The 22,832-nt window shown below is 42.0% G+C and overlaps 1 protein-coding gene across 4 annotated transcripts; it reads right to left on the bottom strand.

The window, feature by feature from the left end:
* Positions 1-1,825: 1,825 nt before the first annotated feature.
* fbxw2 (F-box and WD repeat domain containing 2) lies at positions 1,826-14,122 on the bottom strand. Of its 4 annotated transcripts, XM_031282427.2 has the most exons (9): positions 13,565-14,122; positions 13,238-13,292; positions 11,973-12,308; positions 6,774-6,996; positions 5,616-5,810; positions 4,815-4,948; positions 4,545-4,631; positions 4,288-4,457; positions 1,826-2,355 (listed from the first exon to the last, which is right to left on the bottom strand). In XM_031282427.2, the coding sequence occupies exons 3-9, from the start codon at positions 12,237-12,239 to the stop codon at positions 2,067-2,069; spliced, it is 1,365 nt and encodes a 454-aa protein (XP_031138287.1). In that variant the 5' UTR covers positions 12,240-12,308; positions 13,238-13,292; positions 13,565-14,122; the 3' UTR covers positions 1,826-2,066. The 4 variants fall into 4 exon arrangements, with proteins under 4 accessions (XP_031138287.1, XP_031138278.1, XP_031138295.1 ...); XM_031282418.2 differs by lacking the exon at positions 13,238-13,292 and having other exon boundaries at positions 13,565-14,120; XM_031282435.2 differs by lacking the exons at positions 13,238-13,292; positions 13,565-14,122 and adding an exon at positions 13,516-13,534.
* Between the last annotated feature and the right edge of the window lie 8,710 nt (positions 14,123-22,832).

Here is a 22,832-nt window from a genome sequence, read left to right on the forward strand (position 1 = left end):
AAGAGATGATTTTTTTCTTAGATTTAAAAAAACCTAACCCAACAGTCTGTACATCTGCTGTGTACAACGACCCATGTGAGAAACAGGTTACAGACTGCATACAAGAAAAACTAATCTGTCATAAATGGGGTTTGGTGTAATCTGTGGTGATCTGTGGTCTGCCTAATGCAAAGGAAGACATCAATGCAAATTCAGGGCAAAGCACTAACTAATGGTAAAAGTTCAGCTTTTATAAAAGCAGAAAACCAAATTGAGACATGATGTTGAAACTGATGCACAGAACGAGGCATGGTTTCACAGTATCTCTCAGGAAAATCACCCTTTCAAATCTTTTAAGTCTAAAATTGTCATTTTGCACAAAACCAACTGCTTGCCAAGTCCCCTCCTCAGCTGTGCAATGCAAAAATAAACCTGATGTTTTACACAGTCACTTATTCATAAAAGCAATTCACTGAGCAAGTCATGTCAGGTAGATAACTATAAAATTACAGACATCTCAGACTGTTGGAGCACAGTAAATATGAAAAACTCAACATAAAAGAAAGATTTACAATGCAGTCATCACCTTACTGCCATGTGCCAGAGTTATCGAGGATTTCTAGTTTGTTACATTAAATGAACTGAAAAGGCACATCACATTTCTGAAGCTGACACTTAAACCAGACATCTCAGTGAATTACATGAAACCTCACATTGTTTTACATGGTACACAACAATGTACCAAACCACTTCTCCTACACCATTCAGTTTCCAGCTTCCTTAAGGATGATTTGTTACGTTCCATCTACCCTGGTGTCAAAGGAAATCTTCTCCATTATTTACAGTAACTGTGTTTAAGGCGACCCTGCGTTTCTTCAAGGAAACCAATGTTTCGGCAAATCGGCCCAGTGACCAGCGTGGCATTGGCCTGTAACTACTGTTTCTTTCAACCTGGACCCTATTTTTCCTATGTTTTAGTGTCTAAGTAACTGATGGAACAACAGTCTTTGACATTGGTCCAGTATTAAGAGAGATCTCTGCAGTCGGCAGCAGAGAAACAAGCTACAATGTAAGTTAATAGGACAATTGTGCAGCTTGGATGTACATTCACAACAGTGCTCGTTTTGCTGCTGACAGGCTCAGATTAATATTCTAACAACATTATGGAAAGGATTTCTAAGGAGGTCGACCTTTCTGGTAGAGTAAGATCCTTTTTTTAAACATAAAAACATCTGCAAAATTGTATTCGCTAAACCCACCAGACTCCATATAAATAAACAGTAATTTTAGCATCGTAAAATACACTTCATTCAAAGTTGACAAACAAAATAAATCTATGAAAAGCCGTTTTGGGTCGTCTTTCCACTTTTCCAACCATCACAACTCTAGTTTTGGTTGAAATAAACACAGTTTACAGATTTACATGTGACAATATGTTGACTCTATACACGCTAAAAGTATTAGTATTATTAGTAGTAAGAGCTGTTTCTGGTTAAACACAAAGGTTAAACACAAAGGTCTTAAAGAGGTTTTAAAGGTCTATCTCTGTAGGAATCCTTTCCATAATGTTGTCAGACACTTAGAATATTAATCTGAGTTTGTCAGAAGCAAAAATATAACTTTTATGAACGTAAATACAAGCTGCACAATTGTCCTATTAACTTACATTGTAGCTTGTTTCTCTGCTGCTGACTGCAGAGATCTCTCTTAATACTGGACCAATGTCAAAGATTGTTGTTTCATCAGTCACTTAGACACTAAACATAGGCTCTTTAAGGGTGACTGCACAACGCCAAACGGATCGAAGAGCAAATCTGCCAAAAACATTTACACCACTACGTTCAAATATATTAACGGAGAAATTCTATTGTTGTGTTTATTTTGGAACCTTTAATTGTCACAGATGGGTTGATCTAGCGCACCAGTAATAGTTTTACCATCTTTCTTAGTTTTCCATCCATGGATGTCCAGGTGGGTGTCTGGAGTGGGACTGTATGAGGAAGAAACAGATACAAACTAAATGCTTTGGTCCATGCATGATCTATGTTGGCTGTTAAGGTTCATATATTCCAGAGCGTGCGTGCTGTCTATCCGTTCTCCTTCCACAGTACTAAGTGAATGCTATGGTCCGGCATGCTGGTGGCAAACACCAGTCCAGAGTCATTGTCCCCGTCCAGGCCGTTGAGCCAGGAGGTCACACCTGCCAGGAAGCTGGATCCCCGTTTGGACTTCCTGTAGGCTGGCAGAGGCCAGCGGCCCGAGATGGCCTCTGTCCTCAGGTCCATCACATACAGGAAGTGGTTGTCGAAAAGGAGCGCAAACACCTCGCCAAAGCTGAGCAGGGACAGGTTACCTGGGTCCTGCGTTTTGATCACCCTAGGAACATGAAAACATGCTGTTAATATAACACTATAAACAGCAAACAGAGTGAATGATTCCAGCCGTATCAGCCCACCGTACTTAACTGTCAGGTGCTGTTACATTAATAAAAGGTCACAAAGGAAGATATTTTGTGGTCTCACTGTTTTTCAGCGCGTATTCATACCATCAAATAACTAATAAAAACCAAAGTGATCAGAAACATGGACACCTGGACAAACATCAACGTGATCAGAACAACGTAAAATGACAGAAACATCTTTGGGAAACATTTATCTGACATGTACTTAGATTTTTTAGATTGGCCCATGTCCCATCCACTAACATGGAGGGGGTGGGGCTTTTGACCTATACTACAGCCAGTCACAAGGCCATATGTTTTGGCTTCAAAGCTGTCCCTCTTTATATACAGTCTAAGGGTCAAACTGAGAGCAGAGGACAGAGACGCTAGCGCGACCATACAACAGCAAAATGTGGTAGAGACTCACAGATTATTTTCTTTTCATCTGGCTGTAAATAACACTTAAGACGCTTTGAGTACAAATCAGCTGTATGGGCATACGTCAGGTGTGCCAGCGCAGGAATGTCTCCACAGACACCAGACACCACAACTCTGTATTCTGAGCGCTCCAGAGAGATTCCCTGGCAGTGAAAGCCTTAATTAGCATTGTGTAAACTCATTTAGCGAGGGCTTGAATGTAAAGACGTTTATTCATAAGTAACAGTTACGCATTCTCAAAATCAAATGTCTGTGTTTTTGTTTTTACAATCCATTTATAAAATCAGATTTAGAATATTCATTGGCAGCTCTAATGCTCGTTAAGGTTCAGTCTGGCTTCTGAAACGATATGATTGAAGGTGTTAAAGGTGAATGTTCTCCACTGGTACTGACGGATGGCAGTGCAACTCAGACACTGCTAAAACCTTGCACTAGGTCACATTACGCACTCACTGACTGAGTTGCCTTGGTGTTCCCCATTCTGGGTGCAATTTCTGTCCCCTTAACAGACCGTTCATAGTTTTAGACACATCTCTTAGAACTAGAATTATGGTATATGAACGATGATGATATGACGCCTGTTAATACTAAATAAACTAAGCTACATACTTGTATGTCAGCCAATATTATCTTGAAAAGGCAATTTAGCACTGTCATAGCTCAAAGCTGTCGTCGGTTTACAGCAGAGATCTCTCATGATCCATCTCAGCTTTAATCATGCAGCTGACAACACCAGCAGTGTCACAGCTCACTTTACACTCACCTGGGACCAAAAGACCATCTCTTTTCAAGTGACACAAGAAGCTGCACAAAACCTGAGCAAAAGCTCAAACCTCGACAGTGAACCTAGCCAATCTGGACACATTTAAAAACAAACCCATTTTTGTTTTATTCTTATGCCATTTTTAAATTTTGTATGATTGTATTTATTACTGTTACACACCTTGTGACATCTGCTCTAAACTATACAAGAATCAAGAGGCAACCTCAGGTGTTGAAAAATAGGGCCAATGTGCCAAAGCTGCAGTTCCTCGAATGGCCACTCGAGGCTGGCTCCAAAAGTCAGTCAGTCACCATTGACATCTATGCTGAAATGCCCAAATTTACAGCAGAAGTAACCATGTTAACAGCTTAGTACAAAAAAAACGGTTTGGTCTCTACAGCTAGTTAGATAGCTAGTTCAGCTTTGAGTGGCAGGTGGGTGTGTCACATGTGGCCAACATAGACTGAGGGCTTCATTCACCCCACCTCGGGTTCACCACACTCCCCCTCTTTGCACGTCTTTGGTTTAGACGGGAGTTAAGCGGAGTCAGCCGAGGCAAAGACGGCAACAGACAGAGCCAGCATGAGCTGCCCACTTTGAGCTTCATGTTTCAGAAACCCGTGGGTGATGTCGCGGAGACCAGCTACAGGGCAGCCATATATTTTACCTGAGAATCTCAAAACTGGCAAAGTCCCACTGATAGACTCCAAGGTCAGAGCTGCAGACAATGTAGCGTCCGTCAAACTGCAGGCGAGGCTGGAGGCTGATGCTGCGGTCCTCGGACACTGACAGCGTCTTCAAACACTTGCAGTTGATTTCTCTCCCTAAAGGCCAGACCTGCAGAGGGAACACACTTCAGGTAAAGCAAATCACACATGAGAACATGAGACAAAGACAAGAGACGGCTGGAGACAGGACCATTACCTTAATTTCATACTTATCAGCACTTAGGAGGATATAATCCCCAGGACTGTGCACCATAGATTCCACCTCACTTTTCTGTAGCAACACCTGATGGGAGATAACAACACCAAACACATCCAGCACTGCATTACTCTGATCCTGTCAGTTTAGCTGTGTTAGTTCCTCGCAGCACATGACATTTATAACAAAAGGAAACTGGGAACATGTCAGTATTAACTAAAACGATGCATGAATAAGATCAAACTCATTTCCTAGGATGAGATGGCTGACCTTGGTGACCCACTCGGTGTGTCCCGTCAGAGTGTTGAGACACGCCCCAGCAGACAGCGCCCACACCTTCACCGTGAAGTCGGCGGAGCCGCTGACCAGCACGTCCAGTTCATCGTTGTAGTCCACACTGAACACTGAGCACACACAACAAGGCTTTCAAAAGAAGGTGCAAAACAGCAAGATTCATCAAAATGCCAAGATATCAAATAGGGCTGAACGATTTTATCTAATTGTGATTTTGCACCAGATATTGCGATTATGATTTGATTTGCAACTTTTTCTTAAAAGTTTAGCTAACGTTCAATATTCCCTGTGTAACAGATAAAACATATCATGGAGTATTATAACATGAGACACCATCTAAACTGCTCTATGTTCTTATGGAAGGATGAGAACATGGATATGAATTGCAGCAACAAGTGTTTTTCTTTAATAAGCGTGGAACATTGAGCAGTCAAACACAGACCAATTCCAATAAAAGATATCAGTATTTTCCTGTAAACAGAAATGTGTGATCTGCCTCAGTTCAACAGCAGCATCTACATCTGGCACCTTCTACCATCATGTTAAATCACGTTATACAAACTAAATGAAAAATCCACTGAAAATAGGACATTTCTGTTAACAATCAAAGTCAAAGACGTTTAGCCAGTGGCTAAAAGCTCTTTGTGGGGCGCCAAAGAATTCTCTATTCAGGAAAACCCCTGTACACTGGGTTGAAATGTGTTATATAAAGGAAGTGTTGCTTGCTTATTGCTCCAAACAGCCCAGAACAGATATATTTGCTACATTTACACCAACCTGCTCCAGTGTGGCCACGGAACTGCTGGATTTTAGCACCTGTGCTCCACTCCCAGCATGCCATAGTGTTGTCAAAAGACCCAGTCACCAGCTTCTGTTCATCAAATTTCACGGTGGCGCAGGTGTGTGTCTGAATTCCATAAATGCACTGCCCAGTGCGCACGTCCCATAATTTGGCAGAGAGGTCATCGGAGCCTGAAAACAAGAGGGCATCTCTGTTACGACTGCCAGCTATGACACACTTAGAGCAGCCCATCGCTGTTGGCCTGGCATGCTCTTGACAGCTCTTCAGTTGTGTTTTTGCATTTTCATATGGAGACTTTTCTAAACAGCGCATGTGTGGACGGGATTTTTTTTAGAGAATGAACAAAGGGAAAACCCTGTTTTTAAAAATACCTGTGTACATGTGGACAAGGCCTTAGTCATGGAAAGAAAAGGTCGTTGGCGAATATTTTAAGTCATAGTTTTTGTTACAAAATGAACACTGGCAGGAACATCAGTAAATCAGTCTGCATTTCTCTCTAAATGATTATGAGTGATTCTTCTAGTATCTGTTGTCCACATCTGCTTTTTCCTGTATGAAAAGCTTCTCTGTCAGTTCATTAAATCTCTGCAGACATCTCAAGGCATCAGGACACAAAGTATGTAAATACATTGCTTTAAGAAGTGCTGCAAAAGAGTGCATCTCCCTTGGAAATCCCTTTGGAGGCCTACCGCTTGGCTATTAAAGCCTGTTCATTTTGCGGTTGCGTAATTGAAATAGGGCTGAATTAATCAAACAACAGCCCCTTTTCACAGCAGACATTTTAGCTTGTCATAGCAGGAATAAATAACATTAATCAAAGCTCCCTTCCAGTGAAGCATTGCAGTAAAGCTTATAAGTGAGCTAGCAAGCACAATATCAGGCCTCAAAACTGACACACAATGGACCTGCTGGTCTGGTGTCTGCTGGATGTGTAAACAGGCAACTGATTGCAAACACACAAAACGTTACACAAGGTGAATCAATGAATGCAGCGATTGGATGCCATAACAAAAGCATTGGTTCAGTGTAATGCAATAAAACAGCCCTCTGCATGTTGAGGTGTTGATTCAAAGCTATGGTCATAGTATGGTCAGCCTTTGCCACGTAGAAAGTGAAGGCGAGCCCCAGCGTACCTGTGCAGAGGAGGCCGTCCTTATAGTAGAGGGCGTAGACCCGAGCACTGTGGCCAATCAGGGACGATGTCTCAAATGCCTCCTGATCCTGCAGCTGCACCATGCGCAGTTTAGCCTTCAGGTAGACCCCCTTCCAGTGGGGGGCTTCCTGAATGGACTCGTCAATCCTCCAGCCCAGCTCCCGACACACACCCTGCCACACCTCTGTACACGAGTTGATCACCTGCAAGGAGACAAACGCTCATTGGAATGTTGGAACACTTCCACGGCTGAATGACCAGTACTTCAATACTAGAAAGGGTGAGCTGATACACAGTACTTTTTACATGTGGTGTTTAGATTCTAAAACTGAATTATTTCTGGCTTAGTCTTTAATATGATATCAGGTAACCCTATCCATTTAGGAAATGACTGTAATTTATGTATGCCAATTTACCATAACTGGCATCAAAACATCCTGTAACTCTGTAACTTTTAATACTAGTGCCAACACCTGAGTACCAATACCAAATTAGCTTGCACCTTATTTTGAGAGATAAGCATGTTTTTCTAGAGAAGCCTTTTTTTCATTCAATAAAAGTTCTCGAAGGATACAAGTTTTTGATATACCACCAGAGGGTGCATAGCCACCAAGAGTGCTGCGGTCGGACTATAACGGCTGTATTGAGAGGGGATTCATATTAACTGCCTACCCTTCTCACTCATGACTATAACTTTATAACACAACGATAATGAGCCACAACTATGTTTCTTCATTACCGTTAAACACCACGGCACACAACAATTTGTGACACAAAAAACTATTTGTAAAACAAATAATTATACATTTAAAAACTTACACCAAACAGCATGCTGGGTAACATTATAGCTGCTAGCTAGCCAGGTAGCATAACAGTCTGTTAGCAGCTGAGAAAGGCTTCGTGGCTACTGTACATTGAAGAACAGAAAAGAGAGATGGAGAATGAAGAAAAGAGACCAGAGAGTTTGTTCCCAAGTGACTGTCTGCTGTTGCAAAGTTTTTTGGTTTTAAAAAATATGAGGTAATTCAACCACTGTTGTTGCCGATCGTGTTAACCAAAGCCGTGTTTCAACCACAGGAACTTTACCCCGGAACTCAGAACCTTCTGAAGTTCTGGGGGCTTTATTTCTTTTCCCCCCCAAACGTCCCTGATCGGAGGGTGGTACTTTCAGAAAGTACAAGAGTCTTCGGGGGTAGGGTTGGCAGGGATGACAGTCACTGATTGGTCGAACACACACAGAACCATACTTCATTTATAACACAAGGAAGTACTCTCATGTCCATTTATGAACATTTAAGGTCAAGGGGAGATCATTTCTCTCTCAGTAGTTAGGCTTTGCTGTCGGCAATTTTCGGATTGTTTCTCGATGGTTATGATCTATAGCACAGTGAGACTAAATCTATTGCGTTGGTTTTCAGCGGAAGCACAGGCTGCAGAGTGTGCATGTTTTATATTTCAATTGTCCTTTTAGACCAGTGTTTCTCAACGGGGGCGTTCAGAAGAGGACGGGGGGCGCTGGAGGTGTCCTTGGGGGGCGTTTGTTTGAAAGCAAGTTTAAACCAAAGATTCACAATAACAATACATGTTTACACTTTAAACTACTTGCAAAAAACAGTGGTCTGCTACATTAAAAGCTGCCAGTTCACGGCACTTTCTTTAACTGCCTATGACTGCAACTGGATGAGACGGTGGATCATAACTCTTCTTCTCTTCTGTGCTTCTGTCAGCTTTGTTTGGTGCAGCTCTGTGCTGCCTTCATGGAAACGGGACGTCAGAGCATCATCTTAAATGAGCTCCGTACTTCAGCGTGAAGCTGCATTCAGGGTGGTGTGACGTCCTGTTTTGTTCTTTAACCCCCCCAATGTAGCACAAGTCGACTTTATATTTCACAGTAACAGTTTTTCGTCTGATCGTTTATAGGACACAACCTTTTCTTACTGCACCTGAAGGCAGCTTCATTTCACGGAGAAAGAGAGAGAGAAAAGAGATGAGCGAGAGACATCGACTGTGTGTTCACTAACTCCCGGGCAGTTCAGGGCTTGTGTTTGGTGTTTGAAAACTGTCTTGTGGCAGAGATAGAGGCAGTGATGTAACTGTTTCCTGTACGGGACTCTCACACCTCCTCAAAACACAGCGCAATGTGGGGTCCAAACGTTTTCTTCTGCTATTTACTCGACAAGACAGGCGATAGCAAACCTCTACTCTTCTAAGCATCAACAAAGGGCTCTCACTAACTTTCAAAGGTTGGAAACTTATTTCCTTCTGGTTTTACCCCTTGATAAGTGCAGCTTGTTTCCTGTTGGAACAATTCCGATTATAGATTTAGATTTGAATGGAAAATAGATTTGAATGTTAAATTGCTAACTGTTTCTGATTGGCTACTGTTAGTGTTTGTAATACCTAATTAAAGTTTGAATGTTACATATCTAGTCATTCTGATTGGCTGCTGTTATTTAAATTGAATGTCAAATGGTTACCTTTTTTAAACACCTGTGAATATAATTTCTATATTCACGTTTTTTTGATACCTGGGAAACTAAGAAACATGTTTGTCATTCAATGATATGATTTTTTGATTATTTTTTATAACAATAGTAACAACAATAATAGGCCTAATATTATGGCGTAAGGGCGTAATCATTCATATTTGGGGCAATTAGCCTACATCTTATTTGATGGGGGGCGGTTAGGGACCTGGATAATGGATAGGGGGGCGCTGGCACAAAAAGGTTGAGAACCACTGTTTTAGACTTACTGTAGAAATCGATTGGTATTGGCCGTTTATCGACGCTCACAAGGTGATCGAGGCATCTCTAGTCCTAACAAACATACCAACAACACGGAAGCAAGCTGAGCTACATCCAGTCCTCCACTGCTCTACAACAACTGACCCGTGGTCAGTTTACAGTGTACATACAACTATCTTACAACATTTTGATTTACTGGCGCTGATTATTTGGAGGTTGCTGAGATCATGCCAAACATTTCCACTCGTGGAAGGTGACACCAGAGACGCACTGCAGACGTTGAACTAGGGGTGTGAATCTTCACGATGCCTCACCTCCTCAATATTATTATTTATTGCTACACATGGTTTTCATCATATTCAAGCAGTCAGATATATATAAACTCCCATTTTTATTGTATCTGCTCTTAAAAAAGACACTTCCTGAATGTAGCAGAGTCTGACCACAGCAGATCAGTAGGCAATAATCCATTATGGTCTGTCACTGCATCCATGCAGAATCGTCCACGTCCGCATCGCCATGCATAGATGCAATGATTCATTTCAACACCCCTACGTTGAACTGCTGGAATATTATCATGTATTCCTCACAGTGGAAATGCAGCTCAGGCAGCAGCTCGAATTGCAGACTGTTCATAACAAACTGTAGCGTAGTAAGAGATGCAGCGAGATAACAAGCCAATGCTATGGAAATATAAATAATGCATACAGTGCAAGACGGAAACCTCCTTTGGCAAATCCAGACCCTGATACAGTCCATCTGATTCCAACTTATAAGACTGTCTGTAAGCAGTAAAACACAGACTAAGACAGTGAATGTATGGTCAAAGGACAGCACAGAGATACTTAAAGGATCTTTCCTCTGCACCAACTGGGCATTTTTCATGGGTATTGATGAACTGAAACCATTACAGATATTACATTTTGTGTGGATTGTGTGGTTACCAAGAAGAACATTACAGTATATCCTAACAATAAACCTAAAGAACCAGAGATAAACGACTGCATCAACCGGAAACAAATGGCTTTTAGAAATCACGACAGAGTCGGGGGTAAAAACAGCAACATACAACAACTCAACCAGTTGCTGAGGAATGCAAGAAAAAAACACAAGGATATCATCCAACACAGTTTCATCTCCATGGACTTTAAAAAAGCTCTGGACTCTGGGAAAGCTGCTACCAATATGACCACACAAACTGAACTAATGAACTGAAAAAAGCAAATTAACTTAATGATTGTATTCTTGGGTTTGATACACAAAACATTTCTCTGGAACTACTGATCCCTGTTCATTAGTGGTTGACCCTCTCAAAATTCATGTACACAAAAGGAAATCTAAAGGCCCTGAAGGCATCTCTTTGCTGGGTGCGTTTCCCAGCGCCCGCTGGATTTACACATTGTTCCTGCCGCTATTGTTCCTATCCTACAGAAAATAATGGTTATAGACTAGTGGCTTCAACTTCAGTTGTCTTGAAATGCTTTGAAAAACACATGGAGTCATTATTTAAAGTGGAGATACGTTCTGAATTTGATCCACTACAATTTGCTTATAGGCAGTATGTGGCGAGTTGGGAGAGAGAGCGGCTTGGTCCGGCACTAGCTGCTCTGAAACGGCATCACCACAACACACTGGTTGATTCAATGTGGGCAAATAACACAGCCACGTGTAAGATTATTCCCAATGCAACTATTCTAAATGGCGCAGCAGTGTTGACTGCAGGCCAGATGAACTAATTAACATGGAGCCACTTTCATGTTCTTTGTGTATTTCATCATTCCTGAAGAGTGTTTCTATAGACTGCGTAGCTTTCCTCCTACAGCAGGTAACTGTAGCTTATTTGGTGTCTGTAAATGGCGAGCTAATGGATGGATGGGTATATTTACAACAGTCCAGCTCCTCATGTCATTTCAGTGATAAACGGCGTCTGTGATGCTTTGCTCACCGTGCGTCTAACTGAACTACTCTGATTGTCCCTACACTGTTAGGCTACTACATCGTTTTACACATATTGAGCATTACCTGGATTATTAAATGAGGAGTTTACAAATACATCTTTAAGTACAGACGCCGATAACAATTTCAACAAAGTGTTTGACTGATCTGTACAGTGTCTGAATAAAGGTTTTTGGTCCATGCGATGGAGCAACGGAGAACACTGGAGGGAAACGAGGAGACATTTAAGACAAATGAGAAGAGAAGATTACTGACGCACCCATGACTACAGTACTATATTCACCTTAGGGCGACACGATAGTTTTTTTTTTTTTATCGTCATCGCAATATCAACTTCGCAAAAGGCTGCGACATATCGCGATGGACACTCAGAGATTTATTGTGTTAGTTGAAAGAAACACTGTAAAATATAACTGTCATTCGCATAGCAGCCCTAATCCACCATTAGCGAAACATATCACATATAGGGTACTGACCTTATTCCACTGTTTGCAGACCAGGCAGCAGGTGAGCAGGGTCTCGGGGTCCAGCCAGTGCAGCAGGTAGAAGGCCAGCTCCAGGGGGAGGAGGCGCAGGAAGTCCCTCTTTAGCAGCGTCTCCAGCCCGTTGGACAGGTGGCGGAGCTGCACGGCTCCGCTCAGAGAGATCAGCTGGTCCAGAGACTGGTTGCGCTGCTGGTCGTTCAGGGTAAGGAAAGAGGCCGAGACGGACTGCAGCCAGCCCTCGAAGGCTGCCGTCTCCATGGCAACATGAGAGCCAGCTGCAACACCGACAGGAACGCCGCCCAGCCGCACGTCAGCTCATCATCCGCTCTGTAGGATCACAGGGTTAGGGTTACCATTCATAACCCCAGGGAGTCCCATAGGACGAGGATATTCAATATGCAATCATTCATAAATAGACTTTGAGAGTAGGGCTGGGCAATATATCGATATTATATCGATGTCGATATATGAAGCTAGATGTCACCTTAGATTGTGGATATCGTAATATCGTAATATGTCTTTTCCTGGTTTTAAAGGCTACATTACAGTAGAGTGATGTCATTGTCTGAACTTACCAGACTGTTCTAGATATTCTGTTATCTGCCTTTACCCACTTAGTCGTTATATCTACATTACTGATGATTATTCATCACAAATCTCATTGTGAAGATATTTTGTTAAAGCACCAATAATCAACTCTACAATATCGCCAAAATATCAACATTGATGTATTTGGTCAAGAATATGGGCATATGTGATTTTCTCCATATGGCCCAGTTCTATTTGACAGGCTATGACAGTTTTACTTTAATCAAATTGTTATACTGTTGATTGATTGATTATTAATTGTGAAGGAACAGAGTGAGTGGTGAAATGTGAATGCTTAGTAACATGGCTTTATGTGATGTTGAACTGACTGTTTCATGACATCCAAATGTATCATACAGATGCAATATAATACATAATGTATCAACTAGTTACTTGAGTAAATACATATCGGGCACTGTAGATGATTAGGTACCATCATCAGTATGTGTTACATCATTGAAATATCTTGAATTCACAGAGAGCAAAACACACCAGCATAATGTAAAAATAGAAATGACATAAGTCATAATTAGTGGGTCATATCAGAGAATTAATAAATAATTCATGCATTATTTAAATAGTCTATCGAGTCAAACTGCCGATAATTAGCTGGTAAAAGAGTTTTAAATGTCATGTTTCAAATCATTTTGATTGAATACGTTTCTCACATGTAGTCCAACAGACCAAGCATTCACGACACGGTCCAGTTCTGAATGGGTCACACTCTAACAGTTTGGTAAGCCAGAGAGAAACAGCATCACATACAATGACTTATGGATGTGTGGCAACATGACAGAAATAGCTACAGTCAACCGCTGTCAGCTGATTACTTAGCATTTAGTCTAAGTTAACGTTAGCCACCTGGCTAGTTAGCAACTTTTGCAGCAACGTTAGCTAATTAACACGACCGGTGCCACCCAAACAATCCGTGAACAGTGTCTGGTACCGTCAACGTTACTGCAGTGAATACAGGTCCGGGTGTAATGTCCACCAACCAGAGAGCTGCTGCAGGGAGTCTCTTTATCTTTCCCGGTCAGTCACTTAGCCACACATAGCCAACTGTTAGCTGTCGAAGCTAACCTGTCAGGGCTGTCCCAGAAGTGACCTAGCTTCGTAGCTCCCGTTAGCTAACCACCATGATGAGAGTAGGCTACTCTAACAGAGTGACGTCAGTCTTCTCTTCATTGTGTACGTGACGTCAGTAGAAGAGATAGAGAGTAGCCTCTGACAGCATATGGATGTATAAAGACAACAGCCCGATGGTGAAAACCACAAGATAATGGCAACGCTAATCGTGTCCTGGGCTCTTAACACCCTCAGCTTTGTCTTACAGGAGGCCCCGCAGATGTAACATTTTCCCGAAAACAACACGTAGTGAACATATTCAGAACATTAAGTCAAGTATCATTACTTCCTCCCTTCCATATGTATCGGCTACACAAACACATTTATTTTATTTTATTTTTGCTTTGCAGTTGCCTTGGAATTTCCTCTTCATAGGACCTAACTCTCCTGTAAGACGATGCTGCGGGTTATTTCTACATCATGGCTGCTCAGGTCAGATAACTAGCTTCCGGTGTCACGCACAACGTGGACCGGTCCACGCCTGGCTTTCTCCGTGGTGCCGTTGTGTGTGCACTGGGATCTATCTCGAATAATTACCACCAGAGGGCAAACTAACGCATATTATTTCCTGCATGTAGTTTTGATGCATTGGTCCTATGCAGCCAGGAAGGTCCCGTGACATCCCAATAATTATAGACTTTTCAATTCAATTCAATTTAGCTTTATTCTCATTGACACCATGTGCAGGCACACCAACAAACATTTTAAAATCACTTATAAATGTCTATGTATCTACCAGTTAATAATATAATTTCCTTATCCAGTGATTGATGATTGAAATTAAAGTGGAATTGCCAAATTCATTATGAGAAATATTACACTGTAGCCTAGTTTTTTGTGTCTGATTCTTCGTAATCTCACGTGTTTACTGCATTAGCCTACTTATTTCTTTTATTTCCAGTTGATTGTTTTCTTGGCGATAGTTAGGGCATAGACAGTATATAAGAATGGACCAACAGATCCCGTGTCTCTGGACGGAGACCAGTGAAGGCCGTTAGAAGCACTTTTCTGGTGAGCGCTGAGCGTTACTGCGCAGCCTCCAACTGAGAGAAACGACGTAAATGTGACGTGAGCAACCTGTCTGAAAGTTGGAAGTCTTCTGGTAGCTGTGCCAAGAGAAATCTCAATCATTCCCAATCTAGCAGAGACGGAGAGCGTAGGTATATGTAAGGAGATAACATAGACACAGGCTAATTATTGATCACTACAATGATAGTTAACATTAGTAATTAAACTTAAACAGCTAATATAAGTCCAAACTGCCTGCGAGCTTCTCCTGTACTATACGGTAATTCCTCTACTATGCGACAGTAAGTCTCGTGGTTATGACACAATCGTTAGCCTATTTTTATAAAAACGTCTGCTATGGAGCCATAACGTGAGTTACAAGGTAATGGAGCCTTTTATACATTGTCGTGTTTCTTTAGAAATAAACAATAGACAAATAAAGTCTTTAAACGCTTCAGATGTAAAGTTATTCGCTGTCAAAGTGACGCCAAAATGAATGGCAGTCAATGGGATGCTAACGGGAGGTGATCGCTTTGTAGCATCAAAATGGCGCCATAGGAGATTCGAGCTCTGAAGCGAAGCTTACCCCCTTGAGTTAGGGCTATGAGGAGTCATTCATGTTTGATCTGCTCAGGTTAGTTGTTGAAGTGTCACGTGGGGATGGAGGAGTGTGACAGCCTGAGCAGCCAGGGATTCTGGGACTTCTTTCCAGTCTTGTTGAATAGCTGTGCAGTGCCAGATGGGGTGAATGTAATCGTCAGGAGTTCTCGGAGATCTGGATTCTTAGTCCAGATTTCTGATGTGAATCACATTTTGAAAATGTTCTGCCTAGTGGAGGGAATTCTGTGGAGTTATTTGTACTGTATTAGTTTTTTCTGTCATGAGGTAGATATTTTGGCAGATTCGGTTCCAGAAGTCAGCATCAGGGGCAATGGACAAGTCCTGTTCCCACTTTATTGATATTATTTTGTATATTTTTTTTTGCAGGCTAAATGTTAATTAACTCTGAGCTTGAAGTGTTGAGATCTAAGTAGATGTAGTGTTACATTTGGTTTGGATGGCTGATTTGAGTTGTAAATATTGCAGGTATTGGTTGCCCCTGATGCTGTACCTCTGGACCAGATGGTGAACTGAGACCAGTGAGTTTTTGTGTGATACTTTTTTTTGAACCTGTGCAAGTCAGGCTTGTTCCAGATGGGATTAATTTACTTAATGTCAAGGTAGAGTTTGTGATTTTGTGATATTTCCACTGGTAAACCAACCAACCACTAGAAAATTAATCATTTCTGTATTCAGTGCTACCACATGAGGAGCTCATTATCCTGCGGAACACGTCTTTCTCAATGGATTTGTGATGGTTTTATTGGGGACTGTATTCCACTATGGCATATTATTTGTTCAAAAGGGGTCTTTATTCAAATCAAAATGAGTCTAAGATTAAAAAAGACCTGCACATCTTTTAAACTCCACACCACCCCCACAATGTAAACTCACCACAAATGTTAGCAGTTTCATGTTCATCTCCTGAAGCTTGTCAACAGTTAACTCAAGTTTGCTGTTTTCTGAACGGAATCTTTTGTTTCCCGAAGAATTCCATATTCTTGGGCTTGTGTCCCAATCTGATGGCTAATACTGGATTGGGTAACTGCTCTAACACGTTTTTGTATCTGCCAAGTCAGGGAACTACAACCTGGCGATGCAATCTCAACAACTTTACCTTTCCTACTGGGCCACATTGTTGTTGGACAAAAGTCAACTCAATAAGCTGCACTTTATAAAAGATGATTGATAGACATCAAGATGAACCCTTCCTATACCAAGGGTCAGGTTAAGCTGCTGGGGGCCCCTACAAGTGAATGAAACTGAAAAAAACACTGTGGCTGTTCTGGAAATGTCACATTTCTGAGTACATTTGAATAGAGTAACAGTGGAGTTAACCCTATCTACAGTATAACTCACAGATTAACTGGGGGTTCAGAAGGTTCAAAAGATGATGGTCCGATCAGCATCCAAACACTCTGTGTGATTCATGGTTGAACTATGATTGGTATATCATCATATCAGATATCAGTTTCTCCACTAAAGTAGGAAAAATCCCAAGAGTCAGCTAAGCACATAAATATATCCCTGATAACACGGTAATAAGTCATGTCTGTGCTGTTTGTTCTGCGTAGGGCACAGAGTGTCATGTCAGCTCATCATGCTGAAACACTGACGCCAAAAAGTGGACTGATCGGGGCTAAAAGACCTGAGAGATGCAAGGAGCGAGGTCTTTCAGCTGACATAATGGCTGACTAATAGATGGTGTTAAAAACACTTGTCGTGTATGCTGCACAGTCCTCGTGTGGTTTACCACTCCATCCGTATCTGTTCCTGATTAGGAGGAACCTCTCAAGGACACAACAGCAGATCTGCTGCAGCCGTCTATTCTCTCCGTGTTTGGAATTAAAATAGCCCCCACATCATCACATCCCCTTCACCATTGGCATGGGGTACTTTCCATAAAATCATCTCTCAATGCAAATCAAACCAGTTATTAGGCTAACTGAAATAAAACCATGCCAATCTCTAGGTATGGTGAAGGGTATGTGATGATGTGGGGCTATTTTAATTCCAAAGACCAAGGGAACTTTATCAGGATGCATAGTATCCTGGATCCATGAAAGAACTGGCCTTTAAAAATAAAAATCTGCCTGCCTCTATGGGAATTTAACATAGGGGTGCACTTACTTATGCCCCCTGTATTTTAAGGAAGAACATTTATTTATTTACGATACATTATTCATTCACAAACAAAATTGGTGTCCTTAAAGGTTGGATTTTTCCTCATGTTTTTAATTAAGGCATTAAGATCAATTTCCAAAAGATGATTTTTTTAATCCTCTTTTTAGTCAACTTTAGCATGGGTGTTCTAATTTTTTCACATGACTGTAGCAGCAAGTTGTTCAGTGATAAAGCATTTGCAGGGATGAAAGTGTTGGGCTATGTGCTGTCTGAGGTTGTGTCGTGTACTAGTGAACAGCTTCAGATTCCAAGCTGTCTTCATGGGACAGCTCAATATGCCTACCTGCCTCCACATCACCAGTTTCATATTCACACACATCATGCCAACATGCAAACACCAGGGCCTGTAAATGTTCTTTGGGATACGTAAGATATCAGCACATCTAATGGTTTTGCTCTAGATATTCTCGGTCCAAGGAGGATGATTACATTAACGACCCCATACTTTGATTAGTTGCAGGATAGTGGATTCATTAGACCAACATTTCCACTAGTTTCCATTAAAATCTAAAGGCAGGTTGTGATTGAAATTTACTGTAACTTGTATGAACTCTGTAAACACCCCAATGGCCATCCTCTCGTTCCACCATGTCATTAAATTGTTGACACAAAATTGTTCATCATGTGTTCGGCACATTTCCATGAAATGTCTTGAGCACATTGGTGCTCCCAAGGTGATGTACCCTTTTGATTATCTTTCCTCCATCACCATATCATGTTGTGTTTAGCTCCAGTACAGGTAAAACTTAGAATAAATAAATCATGAATCAAACCATATTTATAAAGTACATTTAAAAACAACATGTAGCCAAAGTGCTGCAAATCGAGCAAAATTATAGCAAAAGCATAAAAACAAGACTAGTTTCAAAGACACGAGGACAATATGAAAGAAAAGCAACTCTCACAGTGATTAAAAAGCCAGATAATAATTATGTGTTTTAAGATTGGATTTAAAAGCAGGCAGTGTAGAGGCAACTTGTCTAGAGTTTGGGGGCTACAACAGTAAAGGAGCAACTGGTCAGCTGACCTGAATGCTCTCGGTGGGACGTGTGGTTGTTTTAGCTCACAGAGAGAGGTTGGAGCTAGGCCATTTATTGATTTGTAGATAAACAATAACATATTAAAATCAATCCTAAAATCCTAAAAAAAGTGTGTGGTTTGGGCATAGGTGTAATTAACAGGGAGGATGGGGGGGTTCCAACCCCCCAATAATCGAAACGGGCAGTGCAACACACCCCAAAAACCTAATATAATTTCCTTTACATAAATAAAGACTTTGCACCATAACTTCATTCAGAAAAGACACACATTGTTGCAGAAAAATTAAACAGAATGCAGGAAATGAAGTGTTTGATATGCTCAAAATTTCAAAATGTTTAGAACTGCATCAATAAACGCAGCAGGGTCATTCAGCAAAAAATAAGGCAGGGCCTCTCTGTGTGGAGTTGGCATGTTCTCCCCTATGTTTGCGTGGGTTTGTCCCCCCACTGCTCCTCTGTAAGCCTATAGGATGGGTTAAATACAAATGATGAATTTCATTTTTCTGTGTATGCTTAGAAATGACAATAAGGCACATTTAACCTTTTTAAAGCACACGTTTCTTTTCAACCTGACTTGAACGTGAACACCATCTTCTACTGTTTACCTTATGATCACAATGATGATCTGACGCTGATGACTGATGGTGGTTTTCCTAAAGATTGGGGTAATGCTGGTGTCCATGAATATGTTGATGTCGTATGCAGTCACATTGAGGTTTACACTATTTGTTACACTATAGGGCGCCTGTCCAGCACTCGCAGCCCCCTCACTCTGACATCTCTCCATTAGTGCATGTATAAGACCTGAGCATGTGTGTATTTCAGGCCTGTGTGTAGTGTGTTCTAACAACAGAGTGTAAAATTGTAATTTCCTCACTGGTCAATAAAAAGTATAATTCATTTTGTATTGCCTTGAGTTGTGTATGTTCTCTCCTATTGTCTCAACTGTCCTATATGTATAATGGCACTAAGTTTCCCCCATGGGGGAATTAATAAACTATTTTGTATCATATTGTAGAAACAAGTAAATTAAAAACGAGTAAACAATGATTTTGATAACTTTCCAGAAGTTTAAAATCCAAACTCATATAACTCTAATCTGCTGTGCAGTGTTTTGGTTTCTGATAACAGATATATTGTATTACACAAACGTTGTGTTTAATTTTATTTTATCTTCTCACCAGGTACCTGAAGCAACACACCAACATTTTCAGGCTGAATACCAGCCCACAGTTTAAGTTTTGACATTATGCACATAACAATACCCAAATTCACAATATCCTCATCATGTGCCAGCTACTGCAGGTGACACAAAGTTCATGGGTGCAAATCTGTCTGGTAGGCCATGGGGTGTCAGGCACAGCTGGTGTATGGTGAGGGGTGGGGGATGGAGGAGTAAAGGGAGGTAACAAGTCTCTAACAGGCTAAGTGATGGATGTCTGACTGCTAAGCTCCATACTACAAAGGAGCTACTAAAGCTGCTGAAGACACGAATGAGCCAGTGCCTAAAACCTGGCCTGGATTCACTGGACCTGTGCAGTCCAGTGAATCCAGGCCAGAGGCATGCCAGAGGCTGATTGGTTCACACAAGGACGTGTGGTAGATTTAGGATATCATGCCTTTAGTTAATGAAGTATAGAATATTATGGTCATATGTTTTTGGATATCTGTAAACACTGGTGAGCGTAGAAAAATGATTTTGACAGTATGTACTACTGATGTATCAGTATGCTTTTGTTTTGGACATTTTTTATGTTTTCAGTGAAAATACAGTGATTTATTATGTAAATCCAGAATGTGTGTTTATAGGTCAGCAATGGTTTACAGGGGGCCGCTCCAAGTGGGTAAGAGGACCAGGAGACCTCAGGCTCCCATTTAAAGATATGCAAAGCCGCTCAGGCAAACCATCACAGCAGGTGATTGGTTTGCTACCATCCAGGTTTGGCTTCGAGGGCCGGGTGTTCGATTCTTAGGTTCTGCCTTTCGGCATTTCACTGGCTCCCCGGAATTCAGCTAACATTGCAAAGGGAAGTGTGCTAAAACCAGTGGTTTCCCACCAGTAAGTCTTCACAGATGCGTCCCAGACAGGATAGGGTGTTGTCCACGAAGGTTGCGGGGTCAACGGCTGTTGAAATAGCTTCTGAGTGACTCAGCATATCAATGTTTTGTAGCTGTGAGCAGTTCACCTAGCACTTCGCCATGTCCTGCCCAGACTAAGAGGTCATCACATCATTGTCAGAATCAACAGCACATTGGCGGCAGCCTACATCCACACGCAAGGGGGGCTGGGCTCCCCTTGTTTTCTGCAAACTGGCAACCAAGCTGTAGCTTCAGCATCCCCCCCTTCCCCTTTTTGGCCCCTTGTGGCTGCTGATCCGAAATGGCTCTCCCTTAAAACTGGGTTCCTCTTGGCCATAACCTTTAACAGAAGTGTAGGCAAGCTACATGAACTGTCTGTTCACAGTGAAGGTTGCAGGTTTTTACCGGATGGGTCCGGTGTAATCCTTTGTCCCAACCAGGCTTTCCTGTCTAAGGTTCCATCTGGGTTCCATCTGACTCAGCCTGTCAAGTCACTCTCCTCTCCTGAGAAGGGACAGGTGGTCCAGTAGCCTCAGTCCATGTTGTACCCGGTCAGGGCCCTAGCAGATTACATCAGGTGCATACAGGTCCTTAGGAAGACTGACCAGCTGTTCATTTTGCTTGAAGTCATCTGGGTAGACCTTTGTCAAAGCCAAGGCTGTACCAATGGGTCGTAGATACACCATTGAGCAGGCCTATACATTTTCAGGTGTGCCTGTCCCATCCTGGGTACAAGTGCACTCAATCCATGCGTTGCTACATCATGTGCCTTATGGCAAAAGGGGAGCCTCCCTTGCTGCTATATGCACATGAGCCACGTGGTCATCTCAGTCTGCATTCATTAGGTAAAGTGCTCCATCTAAATGTGGCAGCCAGCCCCTCCCTGCCCTATGTTCCCAGGGTCCTATGTTCTCAGGGTTCTATATTCCCAGGGTCCTATGTTACCATGGTCCTATGTTCTCAGGATCCTAGATTCCCAGGGTCCTATGTTCCCATGATCTTCTCAGGGTCCTATGTTCTCATGGTCCTATGTTCCCAGGGTCCTATGTTCCTAGGTTCTTATGTTCCAAGGTTCCTATGTTTCCATGGTCCTATATTCTCAGGATCCTATGTTCCCATAATGTTCTCAGGGTCCTGTGTTCTTGGGATCCTATGTTCCCATGATCCTATGTTCCCATGATGTTCCCATGGTGCTATGTTCTCAGGGTTACATGTCCTCAGGGTCCTATGTTCTCAGGCCCCAAGTGTATGATGGTTCTTTGTTCCCAAGGTTCTATGTTCCTAGGGACCTATGTCATCATGGTCCTATGTTCCCATGTTCTCAGGGTCCTATGGTCTGAGGGTTCTATGTGCTGAGGTTTCTATGTTCCTAGGGACCTATGTTCTCAGGGTCCCATGTTCCCAGAATCCTATCTTCTCAGGGCCCTATGTTCCCAGGGTCCTATGTTCCTATGATGTTCCCAGGGTGCTATGTTCTCTGGGTTCCAAGTCCCCAGGGTCCTATGTTCTCAGGCCCCAAGTGTATGAAGGTTCTTTGTTCCCAGGGTTCTATGTTCCTAGGGACCTATGTCATCATGGTCCTATGTTCCCATGTTCCCAGGGTCCTATGTTCCCAGGGCCATATGTTCTCAGGGTCCCATGTTCCCAGAATCCTATCTTCTTAGGGCCCTATGTTCCCATGATCCTATGTTCCCATGATTTTCCCAGGGTGCTATGTTCTCAGGGTTCCATGTCCCCAGTGTCCTATGTTCTCAGGCCCCAAGTGTATGAGGGTTCTTTGTTCCCAGGGTTCTATGTTCCTAGGGTCCTATGTCTAAATGGTCCTATGTTCCCAGCATCCAATGTTCTCAGGGTCCTATGGTCTGAGGGTTCTATGTGCTGAGGTTTCTATGTTCCTAGGGACCTATGTCCTCATGGTCCTATGTTCCCATGTTCCCAGGGCCGTATGTTTTCAGGGTCCCATGTTCCCAGAATCCTATCTTCTCAGGGCCCTATGTTCCCAGGGTCCTATGTTCTCAGGGCGATTTTAACATTGCTCTAGTCCACAAAAGAGAAGTATAATTTAAAAAGTGTTTTTAATAGAGATAAATGGACATCCCTATCGTTTGGTAAAGGCCCATAACTAAAAGACAGTTTGTTCAGTTGAAAAAATAATTGATTTTTGTTGTTTGTTTCAAAAGAAATTAAGCCTTGCATTATAATAATTATGATATTTGTTTAGGTGGGA

The sequence above is a fragment of the Sander lucioperca genome, chromosome 14 (genome assembly GCF_008315115.2).
Source record: "Sander lucioperca isolate FBNREF2018 chromosome 14, SLUC_FBN_1.2, whole genome shotgun sequence".
Classification (NCBI taxonomy): domain Eukaryota; kingdom Metazoa; phylum Chordata; class Actinopteri; order Perciformes; family Percidae; genus Sander; species Sander lucioperca.

What these genes read in the sequence shown, in the direction of transcription:
- fbxw2 (XM_031282427.2), bottom strand. Translation starts at nt 12,239, where the DNA reads ATGGAGACGGCAGCCTTCGAGGGCTGGCTGCAGTCCGTCTCGGCCTCT. An exon ending in GGACGGCCTCCTCTGCACAG is followed by an intron (nt 5,811 to 6,773) that starts GTACGCTGGGGC and finishes TCTTGTTTTCAG; the next exon opens with GCTCCGATGACCTCTCTGCC. An exon ending in CTGATAAGTATGAAATTAAG is followed by an intron (nt 4,458 to 4,544) that starts GTAATGGTCCTG and finishes TTCCCTCTGCAG; the next exon opens with GTCTGGCCTTTAGGGAGAGA.